At 40.2% G+C, this 21,581-nt stretch overlaps 1 protein-coding gene across 4 annotated transcripts in view; it reads right to left on the reverse strand.

Annotated features, from left to right (window-relative positions):
• MAP3K20 (mitogen-activated protein kinase kinase kinase 20) overlaps window positions 1-21,581 on the reverse strand; it is a 179,505-nt gene that overhangs the window by 57,642 nt on the left and 100,282 nt on the right. For all 4 annotated transcript variants that reach the window (XM_007527210.3, XM_060177708.1, XM_007527211.3 and 1 more), the window contains exons 9-11: window positions 17,596-17,670; window positions 12,429-12,535; window positions 1,422-1,557 (exon numbers count right to left, since the gene is read on the reverse strand). In XM_007527210.3, coding sequence (XP_007527272.1) covers window positions 1,422-1,557; window positions 12,429-12,535; window positions 17,596-17,670 — 318 coding nt within the window. The remainder of the gene's footprint in view (window positions 1-1,421; window positions 1,558-12,428; window positions 12,536-17,595; window positions 17,671-21,581) is intronic.

Below are 21,581 nucleotides of genomic sequence, written 5' to 3' on the forward strand. Positions count from 1 at the left end.
AACTGCCACTGACTTCTTTCTGGAAGGCATGTTACAGTCAGTGGACTTAAATAATGCGGCACATTTTAAATGTCTCACGACAGTCTTATATATAGAAACTGAGCTCTTACTTTGGGATTCCCTGGATAACCAGTGCCAGTTTTGAGAAAGTTAAAACTGGTAATAAGCATTTAAATCCATTTTATTTTCCTTTTTAGGCCATCGAGTTGCTTTCAACATAAGTTCGAAAAGGAGATGATCTATTTTATACTTTAGACACTGGAAAATATTTTGCAGCTGGACATGGGCTGCTTAATGGAGATTAAGACTGCTAAAAATAGGAAAAGTTTTTGAAGTTCATAAAGTAAGGGATACTTAAGTATTTTTTTGGTATAGCTGACCTAGCAACAGTCAAAAATGAATTTTAAATACATAACAAGTTTATTTATAGTCTTACCATTAAGTTTTGATTTTAAGGCACAGAAACATTACCCATTAAAAAAACCTTGGAAAAAATTATCAATTTATATTTGATTTTGGAAATAATAAATCTAAAATGTGGAAGAATTCTGAAATTCCTTAGACTTTAATATATCCTGTCAATATGTAAGTTCATGGTTAGTGTCTAAATAAAACCCTTAAAAACAATATTCGTGATATGAAAGAAACCAAGTTACTTCCTAAGTGTAGTAAAAATTATTGAGAGTTTGTCCAGAAAGAAGTTTTTTCCTTATCTTTTCTGCCCATGATCAGAACACTAAACTAGGGAAGAGATATCAATGCTTGTCATTTAAGTCCTGTTAACCTTTATTTTCAAAGGGAAATTTGGTTAATTCCTGATACCCAAAGATGTATTTCAGATAGTTACCTTGGTGTTACATTGATTAATTACTGATGGACTACAAAGAATTAATCAGTATTAGGCTTATGTTCTGGGGATCTCACAGATGGGCTTTATTTTTCTCTTTTATTTTTTTGGCCTCCAGGGTTATTGCTGGGGCTCTGTATCTGCGCTCAAATCCACTGCTCTTGAAGGCCATTTTCCCCTTGTGTTGCCCTCGTTTTTTATCGTTGTTGTTATTATCATTGTTGTTGTTACTGCTGTCACTGTTGTTGGATAGGACAGAGAGAAACTGAGCGGAGAAGGGAAGACAGAGAGGGAGAGAGAAAGACAGACACCTGCAGACCTGCTTCACTACCTGTGACAGAATAAGAGTTCTTAGGGAAAGAGTCACAAATAGGGTGAGTACTAAGTTCCTGATGTTTGGTTAATTGAAATTAGACATGAGCACTACTTGAGCATAAATGCGGCTCCTGTACGAGGCAGGCACAGGCAGGAAGTGAGGAGGTGGTGGTGGAGGGAGGCAGGGGAATCATGCACCATGCTTGGCCAGGGCTCTGAGTGGGGGAGGCGGGAAGCTGACAGGCTGGGGAGTACTCACCGGGGTGTTGGACTGCTCTGTCAGCTTTTGCTCCCACATCTTCAGTCGTCTTTCTCGCTCTTTGAGCTCCTGCTCTTTAAAGCTGAGATCACGTTCTAGTTTCTTCAGCCTCTCAAGAGTAGCTTCAATTTCACACCTGTGTGGGGTTACTGGTGTTAGACTCAACTTTGTTCAAGAGACAGAAAATTCATAGCGGGCCCATCAAAATGCTGACCTAAGTAAAAGACTAGCACTTGTCTTGCCTGCCTTCCTTTCTTCCTCCCTCCCTCTCCCCTCTTTCTTTCTCTCTCTCTCTCTTTCTTTCACCAGAGAACTGCACAGCTCTGGCTTATGGTGGTGCGGAGAACTGAACCTGGGACTTTGGAGCTTCAGGCATGACAGTATCTTTGTATAACCATTATGCTATCTATCCCTGCCCCTGCACTTGTGTTTTCTTTAAGATTAATTAACTAATTCATTTTTGAGAGAGAGGGAGAGGAAGAGGGAGAGGGAGAGAGAGGGAGGGGGAGAGGGGAAAGGGGAGGGAGGGAGGGAGGGAGAGAGAGAGGGAGAGAGAGAGAGAGAGAGAGAGAGGGAATATGTCCAGAGAAAGCTGCTCAGCTCTGGCATATAGCTGTGCCAGGGACTGAAGCTAGAACTTCATGGGTCTCAGACAATGAGCTAGGAATAGCAATGAGCTATTGCTGAAGAAACTAGCACAATATTAATAAATAATATTAGTATTATTTATTAATATTTTCTGCCTACTGAGATTTTACACATGCATGACTCTACTGCTCCTGGTGAATTTAATTTTCCCTTTTAATTTTCCAGAGAGAGAGAAGAGATACTAGAGTACTGCTCCATCCCTCAGGCAGTTCCCCTTGGTATTAAGCACAGTGCCGCTATGTGGTGGTCTGGGCATCTTTCTATATGCTAAAGTGTGAGTTCTATTGTGTGATTTATCATCTGGCTCCAAACCTTGTTTTTAAATTAAAACAAACAAAATCCCCAAACCAAACCAAACCAAAACAAAAACCAATATTCTGGGCCTAGACCTCTCACAAATCCCTCTCTCCACTGTCACTGGTGATCTCCATCAGGAACAACATAGCACACCCTCTTGTGGGCCTCTACAGGACCTGGTCCTCAACGTGGGTCAATATTAATAGGGACTGCATCATTCCCTGAAGAGAGGCTGGGTCAACATACTCTGCCACTTGAGGAAGACGGGTCCTGCAATGAGTGAAGCCTAGAATGTTCTTAGCTGTGACCACAGAATGTGAGCTCAGACCTACAGGGATGCAGAGGTTAAACAGTCTCCTGCACTGAATATGGGCCTCAGATCACATCGATGGGGGTTACAGTTAATAGTACTTATAAACGTTTCCCATATTTGGGAGCGACTCTCTTCCCTGACCCAGCTGTCTAGTCCAATTTCCAACTCTTGACACCATCTCCCCAGAAAATACCTTTAGCCCACCTGTATGTTAGCTGTCAGGCTCAGGCGAAAATTAGTAAAGTCATGGGCCCCTTGGAATATACCTAAAATAGAAGACCTACCAGCTTTTTCCAAAATGGAGACCCCCAAATCTCAACTGTTATAGTCTTACCTTTAGGTTCCTGATTATTAAACAATTTGCCCTGCTTTATATCTTAATGCTTTTCAGTCACCAAGTTGCAGATGCTACTAGGACGCCAACCTGACTTCCCTGGACAGATCACCTCACCGATGTACCCTGGGACCCGACCTCCCCAGATCCCTGCCCCACTAAAGAAAGACAGAAACAGGCTGGGAGTATGGACTGAGCTGCCAACGCCCATGTCCAGTGGAGAAGCAATTATAGAAGCCAGACCTCCCACCTCTGCACCCCATAATGACCCTGAGTCCATGCTCCCAGAGGGATAAAGAATAGGAAAGCTGTGGTCTGGGAGGTGGCGCAGTGCATAAAGCATTGGATTCTCAACCATGAGGTCCCAAGTTCGATCCCTAGCTGCACATGTACCAGGGTGATGTCTGGTTCTTTTTCTCCTATCTTTCTCATGAATAAATAAATAAATTCTTTAAAAAAAAAAAAGACTAGGAAAGCTTCCAACGGAGGGGATGGGAAATGGAATTCTAGTGGTGGGAAGTGTACCTCTCTTATCCTATGGTCTTATTGATTATTATTAAATCAATAAAAACAAAACAAACAAACAAAAAAACCCCATCTCTTATCCTTGGAAAATCATCAGGTAGTTTCCAGTTCAGAAAAAATAGGCTCAAACTACTTCACTAAAGCACTGAAATGTTGCTGGGGTGCAGCCTTAGCAATGGCGCTGGTGTCCTGACTCAGCCATTTAATGTCTACATTCATCTAGCTCTTTTTAAGTTTACATACACACACACACACACACACACACACACACACACACACACACACACCATTTCAACCTACTATTATGACAGCCCCCAAACAGGTGCTAACCTTAGATGGGAAAATGATACCCAGGTTAGGTGAGAGAGAGCACAGCATTAGTGAATTCACATTACCACCTTCACTAGCTGAGCAACTCAAGCAATTCATTTAGTAGCTTGACTCTGGGTCTCCCCCATATCTTCCCCTTTTTAAGGTGAGGTAATTATATCACATAAGGTCCCCCTCCTCCCCAGCTTGTTAGGTGCTAAAAATCATCTGGGCAGCTTGTTAAAAGCAACAACAAAACACAGGATTCCTAAGACCTTTCCTTAAGAGCTCATGACTCAGTAGGGTTGGCTAGGTAGAAGTTAGGAATGTCAGGAGTCAGGTGGTAGCACAGCGGGTTAAGTGCAGGTGGCGCAAAGCACAAAGACCAGCATAAGGATCCCGGCTCGAGCCCCCAGCTCCCCACCTGCAGGGGAGTCGCTTCACAGGCGGTGAAGCAGGTCTGCAGGTGTCTATCTCTCCCCCTCTCTGTCTTCCTCTCCTCTCTTCCAACGACACCAATAACAACAAAAATTATAACTACAACAACAATGAAAAAACAAGGGCAACAAAAGGTAAATAAATAAATATAAAAATTTTTAAAAAGTTAGGAATGTCTATTAGTTAATAAAAGACTTATAGTCAGGCATATGGAGTGAATGCTGGGCTGGATGGATTCTAGGATTCTAAAGTGCTTTTCTTTCTTTACCAGAGCACTGCTCTGCTCTGGCTTATGGTGGTGCAGGGGATTGAACCTGGGACATTTGTAGCCTCAGGCATATGAGTCTTTTTGCATAACCATTACGCTATATACACCTCCCTCCACCCACCCCATTCCCCACCCCACCCCCCATCCAAGGATTCTAATTCTAGTGCTTTTACCAGGTCCTGGGAGGTGGCACAGTGGCTAGAGTGTTGGACTTAAAAGTATGAGGTCCTGAGTTGGATCCTCAGCACTGCATGCTTCAGGGTGAACTGGTTCTCTTTCTCTCTCCTCTCATGCTCATATTAATTAATAAAATACAATTTGAGTGCTTTTAAAGGGAGTTTCCTCCTTAAAGCCACCTCACCACTTGGAAAAATATATCCAGTTATAGAAGCCCGTCCTGCATAGAAACTGAAATGGTGAGACGGCTCAGCAAACACTTTTCCCCCTTTGGTGCTACCACCTTGTTTCAGTCTAATTCTGCGCGATGAGAGCAGGAAGCCCGTTCTCTTGAGTTTCTGAACGAGAGAAAGATGGGGAAGGAGGGAGGGAGAGCACGAGGTCAGGGAAGACGTACAGAAGAAGGAATAGGTGAAGGTAAGATGTTGCGTGCTGCTAACAGCTGCCTCCAGCTGCCATTGAAACAATATGATATCCGGACTGTGGGAAAGAGCTCCCAGATCCAAGTTAGTGGATATGTAGCCAAAACTTATCCCCCTCCCGTCCCTCCACATCCTCTAATAAGCGGACATGGTATTCTAGTGCCCTTGGGTACAAGAACTAAATGAATGAAAACAATAGTGTTGTTGGGAACAGGAAATGAAAAGACCCTAGAGACCATGATGTACAGGGAAGGGCTGTGAGCATGCTTAGTTGTGTATGTGAGATGTGAACTCTGCTCTCTAGTTCTTTTTTTTTTTTTTAATATTTATTTATTTATTCCCTTTTGTTGCCTTGGTTGTTTTATTGCTGTAGTTATTATTGTTGTTGTCGTTGTTGGATAGGACAGAGAGAAATGGAGAGAGGAGGGGAAGACAGAGAGGAGGAGAGAAAGACACCTGCAGACCTGCTTCACCGCCTGTGAAGAGACTCCCCTGCAGGTGGGGAGCTGGGGGCTCGAACCAGGATCCGTATGCCGGACCTTGTGCTTTGCGCCACATGCGCTTAACCTGCTGTACTACTGCCCGACTGCCTGCTCTCTAGTTCTTGTGACCTGGAGCAAGGTGAGTGTGTGCTATCTGTTTTGGAGAGGAGGGTCTGGAGCAGAGGCTCCCACAGGCAAGAGTCTGACCTGTACCTTCTGGGTGTAGAACGGGAGTCACGTACAGTGCACAGTCTCCTTTAATTGTTTGTGCTTGGCTGGCTTGCTTTGAACTTTTGCTTTCTCTGATGTGACTGTTTTGGGCACCAATGGAAGGAGCCAGGATGCGGGGAACTTTCCTGGATGCAGCCTCTGCGGCACACTTGCTCACTGCATTATGTGCGTGAGTCTTTTCACTTCCAGTTGATGTCAGGGCTTGATGCCCAACAGAATGTTCTGTATATTAATTGGCAAAACACAGCTTAAGGAATGACTTTTGAGGTGGGTACAAATTTAGACCCAACATTTACTTACCTGGTTGTCAGAAAAGTACCTCAGAACAAGAGAGAGAGAAATATAGTGAAAAAACATCTGCTATCAGAACTTTCTCCTTTCTCCCTGTGAAGATGACCAAAGCAAACAAAACCTTCTGACTGGTCTATTTGCAAATTGTGAAATAATATAAATAAAATCCCACGACAGTCCCTAAAGAAGGGCATAACTCTGCAATCTTTCAGAAACTTCACTATCACAAGATCCCAGCTCTATTCCTGGTATTGCTGACAAGAAATATTATGCCTACAATTTTGGTTGTTCTTTCTTTTCAGACTGAAGGAAAAAAATCATTGTGGGAGACCTTACGTTGAACATATGAAAAAGCTATCTTCAGTAAGAGAGGAGCTATCTTCAGACAAGAGAGGAGAACGTTGGCAGAGCTGGCACTGTCGGCGAGATGGCAGGGGTCTAGTTGGCTCTCTGTGCAGAGCTGCTGCCAAATCAGTTTCAACTTTTTTTTCAGGAGACCAATCTCACCATTGTTCTTTTTTTTCTGATCAGGGTAAATGGCCAGTGTGTTCAATTATTTCACTCATAAATAGGCCAAGGATTTGTCCTAAGTTCTTTTTTATTTTTTGCCTCCAGGGTTATTGCTGGGGTTCAGTGCCTGCACCATGAATCCACCGCTCCTGGAGGCCATCCCCCCGCCTTTTGTTACCCTTGTTGTTGTAGCCTTGTTGTGGTTATTATTGTTATTGTTGATGCCGTTCGCTGTTGGATAGGACAGAGAGAAATGGAGAGAGGAGGGGAAGACAGAGAGGGGGAGAGAAAGATAGATACCTGCAGACCTGCTTCATCGCCTGTGAATCGACTGCCCTGCAGGTGGGGAGCTGGGGGCTCAAACCGGGATCCTTATGCCGGCCCTTGTGCTTTGCGCCACGTGCGCTTAACCCACTGAGCTACCGCCCGACCCTTTTGTCTTAAGTTCTAGCTCTGACAGCCTGCTGTGTTTTTGAGCCTTTCTGGAAAACTGAGGAGCAGTTAAGTCAGTTGAAAGCTGACACAAAAAGACAGATGCTTACAGTAAATAAGCTCCCTCCACTTGTCTCCTCAGGCCTACCTCCCCAACACTGCTCTCTGCTCCACACACCCTGAGATCTGACAGTACTTTCAAGGTTAGAAGCTACTGGAGACATAACCCAAGTCCTTGGGGCAGCATAGATACAGCTGCTCCCCTGCTGGCTCCTTTGATTTGTTGATGAACTGTTTTGCCTCAAATGCATGTGTTGATGCATTTATATAACCTTCCTGTTCTAAAAATATAGCTTAAGTGGTTCAGTTGATAAAAATAATGTTCTTATTCTTCGACCAAACACAACCAAGGCTGACTTCAACTAGCATCAACCTTCTGTATGTCAAAAAACAATAAATGAACTAACTGTATTGACCTTTTTTTTTTTTTTTAGTAAGACAGAAAATCACTCTGAAATAAAATGTCAGTGTGTAAAAACAGCAAGACTATGTTAGCTATGTGATAAATATATTAAGATGTATCTTAAACGTAGCACTACATATTAGATTGTTTATGCTGATAGCCAAGCCGCAAAGATGAATAACCTTTTAATTTAAGGGGGCACATTTAAAGGGGCCCAGGCAGTGGTGCATTCAGTAGAGCACACAAATCACCGTATCAAGGATCTGGGTTCAAGCCCCGGACCAATGCCTGCAAGAAGGAAGCTTCACAAGCAGTGAAGCGGTGCTGCAGGTGCCCTTTCTCTCTCCCTCTATCTCTCCTTCCCTCTCAATTTCTGCCTCTATCAAAAAAAGAAAGAAAACAAAACAAAATGGCCACCAGGAGCAGCAGAGTTGCGTAGGCACAGAGCCTCGGTGATAACCCTGGTGGCAATAAAAAAAGGGGGGGCTGTTTAACATGTTTACAGCACATTTTGCCAAGTGTCAGAGATCTGAAAGCTCAACGAGACTGTCACACAACTTACTCAATACTGACAATCTGAGGTCGCAGACCATCAAACAGGGTGACAGACACTGAAAACAAGGCAAACAGGAACAAGAGATTTTCTCTTCTCAGCGTTCACTGTCAGTACTGCTAATCCATCAACAGGAGGAGAAAGTGGCTGGCGTTGGGCTTCTTTGGTAACACTGACTAGCTCAAAGGAAAGGACATAATATACATAAAGTCCTTATGAAAACATGTTTGTTTTTTTTTTGATGCATTTTCAGAACGATGACTCCATTTTCTAAAACTAGATGTTTCCGCTGGAGTATATGTAGAATCATTTGCTGGAAACACCAGAGCAGGCCTAGAGTCAGATTTCACTCTAACCCTAATTTACTCTGTGTTCTTTTGGGCCTGAATCACATGATTCAGACCCTAGCGAGAGAAATTGTCTTTTCAAGTATGCAAAGGAAACGTGGCTATTTTTGGAACTTGGCTTATTGAGTAAGGAAGTTCTTTCATTTTAATCATAACCCAATATGACTATGCCTATAACATTTCTCTTCACTAACAAGAGTTTTATTCAGGTATGCCATGACATGAGCTTCCAGTCCTGTCAAGGGCCCATGTGCCATCTCAGGCCTGTGGGGTCAGACTACCTTGGGTCTATTAGGGGATTTGTCTTGTGCACACAATCTTGGCAGAGTATCCAACTTGTTTAGGATTTGGTTCTTACATCCATGATTGCCACGTGGATTAAAAAGATAACCCAAAGTCCAAGCATCTGGTAAGAATGTAGTAAGTGACAGTTATGTTTATTACTTCTCTCTACTTGATATGGCTGTTTCCCATTTTACAACCAATTGCCAAGTTCAAGTCACTCTGCTGCTTCTCAAACTGTGGTTTAATAATTCGGGAGAACAGACAAACTTTCTCCAATTTCTAGATCTTAGCTACTTCCTGAAATGGAGCCAATGAGGATGTTCCTCAAGTTCCTTACCTATTTTATACTACTCATCTTTTCTTCTGGAAGAATCATAGTATTATATTAGCCAACTGTGCCAGGTTTATTGCTGACAAAACATAAGGTATACCAACAGAAAACCCTCATCCATAATCTCTACAAAGTGACAATACTGCTCTTTATACCCCTCCTATGTACACAGGCACATAAGCATTCATATTTAATTTATAGTGAATGGACTCACTCTAAATATACTGGATTATAGCCTCTGTTTAAAAACATTTATGGGGTATGGGTGGGTGGTGGCACACCTGGTGGAGAGCACGTTACAATACACAAGGACCCAGGTTTGAGTCCCCGGTCCCCACCTGCAGGGGGAAAGCTTCCTGAGTGGTGAAGCAGTGCTGCAGGTGTCTCTCTTCTCTCTCTCTCTTCCTCTCTATCCCTCCCCAATTTCTGGCTGTCTCTATCCAATAAATAAATAAAGATAATAAAAAAAATTAAAAACATTTATCAGATCTGAACTCTCATGAATGGCATCATATAATACATGCATGGAGGTAACAGTTTTGCTTTAGTGTCTCATTAGTGAGTTAATAACGGTTTACAAGTGGGAAAGCATGGTGCACTCTGGGTATAGCACACACCAGTGAAAGAAGCTGGGTTTGAGCCTCCAGTTCCTACTTGCAGGGAGGGAGCTTAACAAGTTGTAGAACAGGAGTCTCTCAATTCTAATTTTGAATGTGGTAAATACTGATGGATATAACTCACTGAAGTAAAAGCTATTTTCAGTCCTTAATAGTTTTCCAGAGTGTAATGGAATCCTGAGTCCAAAAAAATTTTAGAACTGCTGATCTATTATAAGGAGGGGAAAAAAAAGTTGTAATAGCATGGCAATTGTCTTGACAGTTTATTTATGATGGTTACTGTGGTTTCTGGCCACATGGAGGTTTTACATTTTTATGTAGAAAACATCAATTTCACCCCATCTTCTGACTTCTTTGACACACTTTTAAGACTCCCTATCTGAAGTATATTAAGATTAATATTAAAATCCCACTAATCCTTTGGGTAATAGCATTTCCTCAGGGAATCTTTTTATTATATCTTTAGACTAGATTAGATTTCCTGGTTATTTCTCTCAGATATCCAGCCCTTCCCTGTCACAGTTATCACAATGGTAATGAAACTGTCATTTGTATATTTTTATTGGTGTCAATAGTGGACACTGCATGGGTATTGCAACCATTCTGCTCATTATTATAGACTGTTAGCTACAAGGGTACATCCCCCAGCAGAAGTTCACTGACTAGCTGAGTGAGTGAATGAATGAATGAAGCTAAGATGCACAGATATCAGGCAAAGTACCTTCCATACATTTTCTTGTGTGATATTATAATGTCTTTTTCTATTATTTTCACCATGGTATTTTCATACACAAATATTTACCGAGCAACTGTTGTGCTCAAGCCGCACCCTAGAGCGCTAGGTACAGAGATGAATATATAGGTGATCTGGTCCTTACTTTATTTTTGCCAACGAGCCACACATCTAATGATAATCTGCAGAGTTACTTATTGCTTACTGGATATGCAGGTGTTATGGTTTTGCTTTCTTTTGTTTTTAAATAAAGACAGAGAGGGCGGAGAGGCAGACACAGAAATCACAGCACTGAAGCTTCCTTCAATGCAGAGGAGGCCAGGCTTGCACCGGGGACCACACATGGTGAAGCAGCACATATTCAAGTGGCTCTGGTGCTGTCTGTCTGAATAATGGACAGGAACTCAAGTTGGGTGTGAGACTCAAGGCCAGCATGCTGCCAAAATGGCAAGAATTTTAAACAGAAGAAACTGTATTTTCAAGGACTCAGAATGAGAATGAAATCTCTAGGGACCGAGATTCAGAAGGGGCAGAACGGTATTGTCGAGATGAGGCTACTGAGTCTGGGGCACAGAAGACCTCAGGAGTCTTAGGTATACTGACCTTTGTCCTAAAAGAAATGAGAGCCACTGACAAAGGTTCTAGGGAGTAATCTGATTAGCTGTGTGCTGCTCTAACTAGAGGAAACAAAACATGACACACGTTTTGTTTTATTATTTCAGCACAGAAGAGCCCTTTATGAGTGAGTTTTTTTAAATTCTTTTTAATTATTTATTATTGGATAGCAATAGAGAGAAACTGAGAGGAGAAGGGATAGAGTGGGGGAAAAGACACCACTTGTGAAGCTTGAACTTGGGTCCTTGTGCACAGTAATGCGTGCGCTTAACCAGCTGCGCCACCACCTGGCCCCAGAAGAGCCTTTTAGGTAGAGACTAAGCAGGCAGCATTCCTTCTGCATCTCCTATTTCCATCATTGCTACTACACAGCAATTTGAAAAGAATGAAAATAAAAGGGGGTCCAGGTGGTGGGGCACCTGGTTGGGCACACATGTTGCAATGTGCAAGGACCTGGGTTTGAGCTCCTGGTCCCCACATCCAAGGGGAAAGTTTTGCAAATGGTGAGCAGTGTTGCAGGTATCTCTCTCTCTCTTCTCTATCACCCACTTCCCTCTCAATTTCTGTCTCTATCCAATACATAGATTTTTTAAAGATTAAAAATTAAAAATAAATAAAAACAAAAACAAATAAGATTATTATAAACACCAACAGGACAGGAAATCCAGAGAAATGCTGAGCAGCAGAAGTAAACAATTGCATGTTTTTTCAAGAACATGCAGTATTCATTTAGCATCGGCAGGTGGCGCAAGGCATCATGTTACCACCATGGCTGACAGGAGGAGAGATGAAGATACTCAAATCTCTGCTGAGTCAGGGAGGAAAAAATGTCAGCTCCCAAACAGGCTATTTATTCTAGGGTATCATGTGACTTGGCTCAAGTGTCTTTTCCTGGGCCTCTTTCTTCCACATATATAACATGATCCTCTCACTACCGTTTGTCTTACACTTGATAAAACATAAAAGGACTTAGCATATCAAAATTTTTTCTTTTAAAATGCTTTTATAGTCCCTCTACCTCCTCCACCAACAGATACAGCATTCTGCAAACTTCAAGGTAAACAGTATTTTTATTTCTCACTGGACAGAGGTCAGAGCTTGTTAATATAATATGAAGCTTATACAAAGAATGTCCTGTAACAGTCTCAGAAGATATGCTTTCAACATTCTTTGCAAATACCTGAAGTAATAAGGCACAGATTTAGAGGAATATATATTTTTTGTTCTTCTATGTGAAATGGAGTAATTATCAGATGTACAAAAACACATCTTTCAAACAAAGCCCAATTTAGAAGTCAGTAGAATATCTGGTTCTCCACTTCACTAAAGTCAGGGAGATGGGTCCCGGAAAGCCAGAGGTCATCACTCCAAGGCACTCCCACCTACCTCCACTCTGCCTTATTGTGCAGGAAGGAGTTACACTGGTCAGGAAGGTTGGTGTCATTTGACATCGACTCCAGAATGGAAATGATTTGCTTGAAAGAGGGCCGTTTCTTAAGAGAAAAGAAATAATCACTTGTTGGAAATTACAATAGATCTTTAACAGACAATGTGCAAGCAAGTTAATCAACTCGAGTTACCATAACAAAATAAGAGACGCAATGTCCTGATTTAGGTATTTATAACCACAGGTCCCCTAACTAATCATTCTAAGGAATATACTTAGATGTCACTCTTCCATCATGAGGCCCAAGTTGGAGTAATTATAGGATTTTTTCCCCCAAGTGAGGAAAGTACTAATTCTCTCCTTTAGGTATGATTAAAGACTTCCAAAAAGTAAAGTTAAATCCATTAAAAAATGTATCAATATGATATAACAAGTACAGTAAAACATAGATGGTAGAGCCTGAGAGGTGGATATACCAGTGTTCACTGTAAAATCATTAGATCAGGGGCCAGGCAGTGGTGCACTGGACTGAATGCAAACTGTGTATAAGGACAGGGTTCAAGTCCCTGGTCCCCACCTACAAGCGGAAAGCTTCATGAGAGTCTGCAGGTGTCTCTCTTTCACTTTCCCTATCTCTCTCTCCCCTCTGGATTTCTGCTTCTACCCAGTAAGTAAATAAAGTATAAAAATAAAATACTAAGCCATTTCTACAAATTTTATAAGAAAACACTAGGGGGAAATATACTTCTCAATCTATCAGATCTAATGAAATTTCCTAAACCAGTTGTCAGAAAAACAAACAACAACAACTCCCCAATTTCAAAGTCCTCATGATTTCACTGTTCTCGAGGCTCATTCACATTATAACTAGTTTTGGGGCCTTTTACTAGAAACTAAAAGAAAAAGCAGTGGCTAGGTATTATTAACCAAGCAGTGCTATACCGGTCTATTTCTTTAGGCTCGAGCCAAGGTTGAAGACAAAAGGTTAAAACAAAAATGGAGAAAGATAATAAAGGACTGATGCATACTATTCTCTTCAGCGTGCCTCATAATCACAGCATTTCTGAACAAATTACACTTGCAGCAATTAAAACATGCATTTTAATTTATGAGCACAAAAACAAGAAGGAACAATGCTCGGGTGGCTTGCTCTCAAGACTGGAGGGCTTCCTACATTAAGAAAGGCAGGCAGTCTTTTTGTTTTTGTTTCTTTTCCATAAAAGTACAAAGCTGGAATATTCTGACCTTTATCATTATTGTACGCTTTCAAGGGCACATGTCTAGGTATGTAATTGTGTACATGTATTTGAAGGAAAGGACATAAGTAGCATTCTGTTACTGGTGTGCTTGAAGCCTTCTAGCAAGAAAAGGGGAAATGCCTTAATTAGGCAATTTGAAGACTATTCTTTTGCATTTATTCTAATTTCAATTTCTCCCATGTCTGCATCTTGCAAAAGAAAAAAAAATCATTTAATTGTTTTTTCATTTAATTGAAGGAACTGCTTCAATAATAAAGAATTTCCATTTTGTATGGAAAAGCAGCAGGAGGAGCTAATGAATTTTTAAAAGAATAATATTTTCCCTACAGATTTAATCATTCTTGAAACAAAGTAAAATATTTTAATCAGATGACAAATATCTCTAGGGGAAAAGTCTTAATTTTTATAATATGCTCAGATGAAAATTGTCAAAGCAAACACTTTAAAAATAACAATGATGCAAAACTTTGTGAAAGCAGTATTTTATCAGTCCTCTGATTACAGAGGCATTTAGCCTAGAATCTTATATAAGTTTCTCTGAAGGGTAGTATGACAGGTATATGTAGGAATTACTTACTTAAAAAGAAACATCTAGGATTATTATTATTTCATTATGCATCTACATACATTATCTCTTTATTTGGTATCACTATTTTATAGATTAGATAATCAATCCCAGAAAAGTATAAATTGCAGGGGTTGGGCTGGACCAGTGTAATGATCGCAGTTGGAGCCCCCGGCTCCCCACCTGCAGGGGGGTCGCTTCACAGGCAGTGGTCTACCTTTCTCTCCCCACCCTGTCTCCCCCTCCTCTCTCCATTTCTCTCTGTCCTATCCAACAACAACAATAGCAATAACAATAACAACAACAAGGGCAACAAAAATGGGGAAAAACAACTGCTCCTCTCTTATGTAAATAAATATATCTGGTGGGGGGAAATAAAAACAAAAAAGAAAAGTACAAATTGTTTTGTATCATATATGAGACAAGCTACAGAAACCTGGTTCTATGCCCTTAAGTTCTTCATGATATTTCATGACATGAGAGTAAGATATTCTTGGCTTTGATGGTTTCCTTAAACAATACCATTTTAGGGTGGGCAAACACTAGATGAAGAACCATTTTAGGGCTTAATTGAACCAGTGCCCCTTTTGCTTATTTACTAAATTATATAAGATACTATGGAGAAGCACACACTTGAATTTATGCTCTTTTCTCTCACACGGAGATTACGAACCACACAGGAAAAAAGGGCCACTGCGTCAGGTGTTCACACTATCATTTAATTAGTGCAGCAGAACTGTATACTCGTAGAATTTTAATTAATGTAGTACAGAGTTTCTGATTAAGCAATTCAAATCCTGTTTTGCAGGTTGAAATATAATTACAATGATAGATATCTAGTTGCACTAATCTAATTCAGTGCAAATAAGTTCAGGTGAAAAAGTTTCAAGAGGAAAAATACTGGCACAATTACTGCATATGTCACAAATTACATATACCTCATAGAAAAGTTGAAAGGGTATGGTGAGGTCATTTTAACAGGATACAAGCATGTTCTGCAGCAAGTTCGCAATAGTTGCTTATAGCTTCCACTAAGTTACTAACAAACGACAGGGTTTTTTTTCCCCCTAAAGCTTATAAAGTCCCATATTCTGCAAAATCACCCATCAAAATGATAGGGTCTAGGCAGGGGCAGACCATTCAAAACTTCTGCAGATTTGCCATATAATAGTAATAAAAGCGACAAGTAGCCTTCATAAAAATATCAACATGGTTTTAAGATACGTTCAATTATTTAATAAACAATACTGAGTAAACACAGAGCTTTATATTATAGAAGGCTGAAGGCAATTTCATGAACAGGAGGGCAAAGGTAAATTGCATACAGTTGGGTGAACCAACAACTCTTTCAAAACAAAGGACTGGCCAGTCAAGTCAGCGAGGCACACGTGGGCATAGGGGCTTCTTGGAACCTTGTTCTTTGCTATGTTATCAGTCACAGCGCTGCACTTGGTATTCAGCTGATCTCACTTGATGGAGGACAGTGGGCTGGGAGACATCACGTGTAATTCAAGCTAAACTCTGTGTTCCATGAACCTGCTTTCCATATGTTCACCAACTGATTAAGAGTTAGTAGCGCAGTGGATTATGCACACATGATGTAAAGTGCAAGGACCAGTGTAAGGATCCTGGTTCGAGCCCCAGCCCCCCACCTGCTGGGGGGGGGTGTCACTTCACGAGCGGTGAAGCAGGTCTTCAGGTGTCTATCTTTCTCTCCCCCTCTCTGTCTTCCCCTCCTCCCTCCATTTCTCTCTGTCCTATCCAATAACAACCACAGCAATAACAACAATAATAACAACAACGATAAAACAACCAGAGCAACAAAAGGGGAAAAAAAAAAAGCCTCCAGGAGTGGATTCGTAGTGCAGGCACCGAGGCCCAACAAAACCCTGGAGGCAAAAAAAAAAAAAAAAGTCCCATTGGAGAAATGTGTACAGTAACAGGCTATATGTGTTGTGCCATTCATTCTTCTTGGGGGAGGGTGTTCCAGATTGAAACTGGGCTTAAATGGTTTCATGCTTGAGTTTTTCTTTTCAAATCTCTACTTAACAGGTCTGTTTGCAATACAACTATTTCTGTGAAAAAACTGGGCAGATTTGAACAGTAAAATTTCATAATTTAATAGTCTGAGAAATTTCTTGAATGTAATCCCCTTTACTCTAATATTTAACTTGTAAGGGTCTTTCTGCTTTACTTAATTTTTTTACTATAGGAGATTCCAAATATACACAAAAGTAGAAAGACCAAAAGCCTCTATATATCTATTATATAATCTGAAAACTTATCATGGCCAATCTTGTTTAATCTATGACATGATCCACTTCCCACTAGTTTTTCTGCAGCAAACTCAAGACTAGCCTATCAGTTCATTTATAGATATTTCCACATAAACACGAGAGTCTTTTAAAATGCTTTCTGCAGGGACAGGAAGCAAGTCACTCATGCTCAGATGTGATAACCACATGAAAGCCCAAGTTTTGGAGTTTCTCCAGCTCTGTCGTGATAGCTTAACATCACTGAAACTGGACACGGAGTGCCTGTCGAGATTCGCCGAGAGTGGCTGAGGAGTCAGTAGCTCAGCCTTACTGGCCACTTGTGAGGCCCTGAATTCATTCCCTAGTGCAGCACCAAAAACAAAAACAAAGTAACAAACTCATCAGGGACTCTTTGTCAGGTCACTTGGGTCCATGTCCATTCTCCCAACTGCTCTTACAAGCTGTAGGGATTTGATCCCACTACTTAGATTTTTGTGCCTTGCTTCTTCATCTGTAAAAATGAGGAGAACAGCACAGAGATATTGTGAGGAATAAATGAGTCAATATATAGAAAGTGCATGGAACAGTGCCTGGCATTTAATAAGCACTGTGCACTAGTCATCTTTATAATGTGAAAGTACAACTGTTATTACTGAAGGTTTTAAAACAAAAGAATACTTCTTTTTATCGAGTGAAGAATGCCTAGAGTGTTGCTGTAAGAGCTAGTGATGGGTTTGTAAAGAGCAAGATAAGCAGTCAATAGAAAACCTTAACGTTCAGTCTGGGAGGTTGCAGGAACAGAAATTCAGATTTGTTTTGTGGTGTATTTCACTACTCCAAGTTTTAAAAGTTCAAAGGTGGGGTGGGGGTACAGAGCATGACGGTTATGCAAAGAGATTCTCATGCCTGAGGCTCCAGAGTCCCAGGTTCAATCCCCTGTACCACTATAAACTAGTGCTGAGCAGTGCTCTGGTGAAAAAAAGAAAAAAAAATTCAAAGTCAAGCAAGTATGTTAAATTTCAGAATCCATAACATAGCAGAACAAGCAAGCAATATAGACATATATTAACATATACCTATTACATACCTTGGCATCAGCTTCCCAACACTGGTGTAACAGTTCAGCAAAACTTCTGGGGCAACTGCTTGGAATGGTTAGTCTCTACAACAGAGAAAGAACAGGATGAAGTAAAATAAAACACAGGAATTAACTCACCAGGACAGTCAAATGCTGGGTGGGCAGGTGGCTGAGCACACGCGTTCCAGTGAGGAAGAACTGGGTTTGAGACGTGACTCTCCACATGCATGACAGAAGCTTCCCAAGAGCTGACACAGGTCCGCAGCTGTCTCTCTTTCAATTTTGACGTCTACCTCTTTCTCCCTCTCATTTTTTTTCTCTGTCCTATCTAATAAAAAAGAAAAGGGGAGGGGCCGGGTGGTGGCGCACCTGGTTGAGCGCACATATCGCAATGTGCAAGGACCCAGGTTCAAGCCCTCGGTCTCCACCTGCAGGGGGAAAGCTTTGCGAGTGGTGAAGCAGTGTTGCAGGTGTCTCTCTGTCTCTCTCCTCCTCTCTCACCCCCTTTCCTCTTGATTTCTGGCTGTTTCCTATCTAATAAATAAAATAAAGATAATTTAAAAAAAGGGGGGGGGGAAATGGCTGCTAGGAAGAAGCGGTGGATTCATGATGCAGGCAAGGAACCCCAACGGTAAGTAACCCTGAAGACAAACGGTAAGTAAATACCATTCAAAAGCTTATTCAAGAGGCTAATTCCGGATCACAAAATAGTAAATTTAGGTAAGAATCTGTTTAAATTGATAATCTTTAACCTCTAAATATGTTTAGACTTTTTCTCCACAGAGGAATCACAGTGGATGGAGAAATTAAGTTTAGCACAACAAATGCAACGAAGTATAGAATTAAGTCTAGAAGAAACCACAGTAGGAGAGGGACAAGTTGGAAAACCTAGATACTAAATCTAAAGTCATCAATCTATCGCTGGACTTTATAGGTAACTGGAAAATAAGAAAGCGGGCAACTGTAAAGTTACTTCTACTTTGGAAGTGGGTGTACATGCCTGGCGTTAGTTCTAGCATTCTAAAGTAGTGGTTCTTCTTCTTCTTTTTTAAAGTGTCATTTTCTTTTATTATTATTATTTTTTTCCCTTTTGTTGCCCTTGTTGTTTTGTTGTTATAGTTATTACTGTTGTTACTGATGTCGTCATTGTCATTGTTGGATAGGACAGAGAGAAATGGAGAGAGGAGGGCAAGACAGAAAGGGGGAGAGAAAGACAGACACCTGCAGACCTGCTTCACGGCCTGTGAAGTGACCCCCCTGCAGGTCGCACCTAGAGCAGCTCGAGAACGCTCAACATCCTTCAGTATAGCATAAAGCCCAGCATGACAGTGGATTCTCCTGCATTCCACCAAACTCCAAATGCCCCCTTCAGGTCTGCAAAAATGTGCAAATGAAATTTACAATTTTCTGAGAGTAGAATATTCCTTGGGATTATAAAGAAAGAAAGAAAAAACATTTTGTGAATAGTTTTTTTTTAAATTTTGTATTATTTTTTATTTATTTATTGGATAGACGGCCAGAAACTGAGAGGGGAGAGGAAGATAGAGAGGGAGACAGTGAATGTCTCTGTGTCTCTCTCCCTCTTGATCTCTCCCTTCCCTCTCGATTTTTGGCTGTCTCTATCAAATAAATAAAGATTTAAGAAATGTTTTTTTTTTTTTAAAGTACTGTAGTTACTAATACACTACACTGCATTTGGAGCTATGGAATTCTATTTATCTACAGGGGCAAGAACCTAAAAGTGTTTTATTATCTCATCTCCCTGGCCATACCCAGGCATTTACACACTGCTGTATGCATTTCAGCTATTTATTCACTACACTATAGTTACAGCATTATTACAGTTGGCTTAAAATATAATGTATCTAAAAGCCTGTATTATTTCTAAATTTCATTTAAGGGAAGTAGGAGCACTAATGCAACTATTATAAAAAGAGCACGAGGTGTGATAAAGTTGAAAGTTACTCAACTAAGAAGTATCATACATTTAAAAAAATTTGTATTATCTTTATTATTTATTGGATGGAGACAGGCAGAAATCGAGAGGGAAGGTGGAGATAGAGAGAAAGCGTGATCTGCAGCATTGCTTCACCACTTGCAAAGCTTTCCCTCTGCAGGTGGGGACCGGGGGCTTAAACCTGGGTCCTTATGGAGGCAAAATTAATTTATATTGCATGGTCAATTATTAGTTAAAGTTGAGCTCAGATATTTTCTGTAAGGGGTTATTTTGGTTCATTTGAAAGATTTTTTTTTTTTTAAGTACTTTTTATTTTACCTGAAGCAATACTTAGTTAATGGTAATGTCAGGGATTCAAACTGGGACCTCAGGCAGACAAGTCTGTTGAATTGCCTATAATGTTGTCTCCCTGGCCCTAGAAAGCACTATAAAGTCAAACTCAAAATTCTTATGCTGTAATTATGTAACTCTGGGTACTCCCTAATTGCACAACATTCTGAAAAATCCATATATCAGCACCAGTTTTGCAATACTACTTAAAACTAAGTGTTTTAAAGTAAGACACTTTTCAAATTTGAAATTAAAATATTTTCTAACCACTAAATTAGAAAAGATATTTTTAAAGATCTTATTCTTTTTTGCACCATTTTCTAAATCAGGTGCAAAAACTATCTTTAAGTCAAAATTTTTGTCTTTTTCTAAAGTAAAGTCAAGTATAACAGGTTTAAGTTTTTTAAGGCCCCCCGTATTAATCAAGGATAGTAATTTTGCCACTTAGAACAAAAAACATCTTATATGAAAACTAAGTATTTATCAAGATAGAAATTAGGCTGTCAGACAGTCTGAATGATCACTAAGTGAATTTTATGGAAATTATAGAAGCAAATATACAAATCTGTTATATTTTATATGTTGTTCTTGATCAGTAAGGAGAGGAAGCCAAGTATGTGAGAACGAGACCAGCACACTTCTCTCTGCTAATGTGAGGATATTCTGTTTTTGTTTTTTTTTTTAACGTGGTTTGGGGGCTCAAACCCAGGGCCTCACGCACACAAAACATGCATTCTACTATTGAGCCATCTCCCTGGCCCCTACATTAAAAAATATGTATTAGTAATTCCCAAATAATCACACCCCTCCTACAAGGTTTAACTCTTTGCCTTATAATGCTTATTAACAGTGCTTTATGGATTTAGTTTTACATTTAATATTGGGGAAAATAAAAAAATTTAGAAAATAAAGCCACATCTCATTACTCAAGGCTTAGAAGCAAAAACCTGAAGATACAATCTTCAGATAGTATTACAACTGCTAAAAGTACTTTTAGGTGATAAAGCTTAATCAGATCTAGTTAAGATTAGTGATCAATGTCAATGTCTTGGTTTTGACATATTATTCTTGTATGCCACCAGTGCGGAAAACTGGATGAAATATACACATAATTCCTTGTACTGTATAGACAACTAACTTTCGGTGAGTTTGTAGTAAAATATGACTTTCTCTTTTCAACTTAATAGTACAAAGTGGAGATAAATAATTAGAAATGGACAGGATTTTGTGAAAGTATATGTAAGTTGAAATCTGAATTATATAGTAAATCTCCCAGTGTATTTAATATGTGTCTCCATGAGGTGAAATGATGATACCTTCTTGAATGATAATAATAAAACCATTCAATTTTAATTTCCATGTTTTTGACAAATAATGACCAAGAACAGACAGATGAATGAATATTCTTATCATAACCAATTTTTCTGAAGATAATTAGAAAGTTGTGAAACTTATTTCACATGTGACTTTCTTTCATCTTACATTTCATAAGTAAATGGAGGAGGTATCTGAGAGGTATCGATCGCTAGCTGATCATCAGATCACACCCTGGATCAAACAGGACCCCCACTTTAGGGATGCTTGGAAAGAAGGAAGCAACAGCCTCCCTGTATATGCTGCAGAGGTCCTGACGGCTATTGATGGGTGGTTCTAAATCCTCAAGTCAACTATCCAAAGGCAACTTCTAAATTCATGTTTTTGTTCCAGT

This window comes from Erinaceus europaeus, chromosome 18 (assembly GCF_950295315.1).
Source record: "Erinaceus europaeus chromosome 18, mEriEur2.1, whole genome shotgun sequence".
NCBI lineage: Eukaryota > Metazoa > Chordata > Mammalia > Eulipotyphla > Erinaceidae > Erinaceus > Erinaceus europaeus.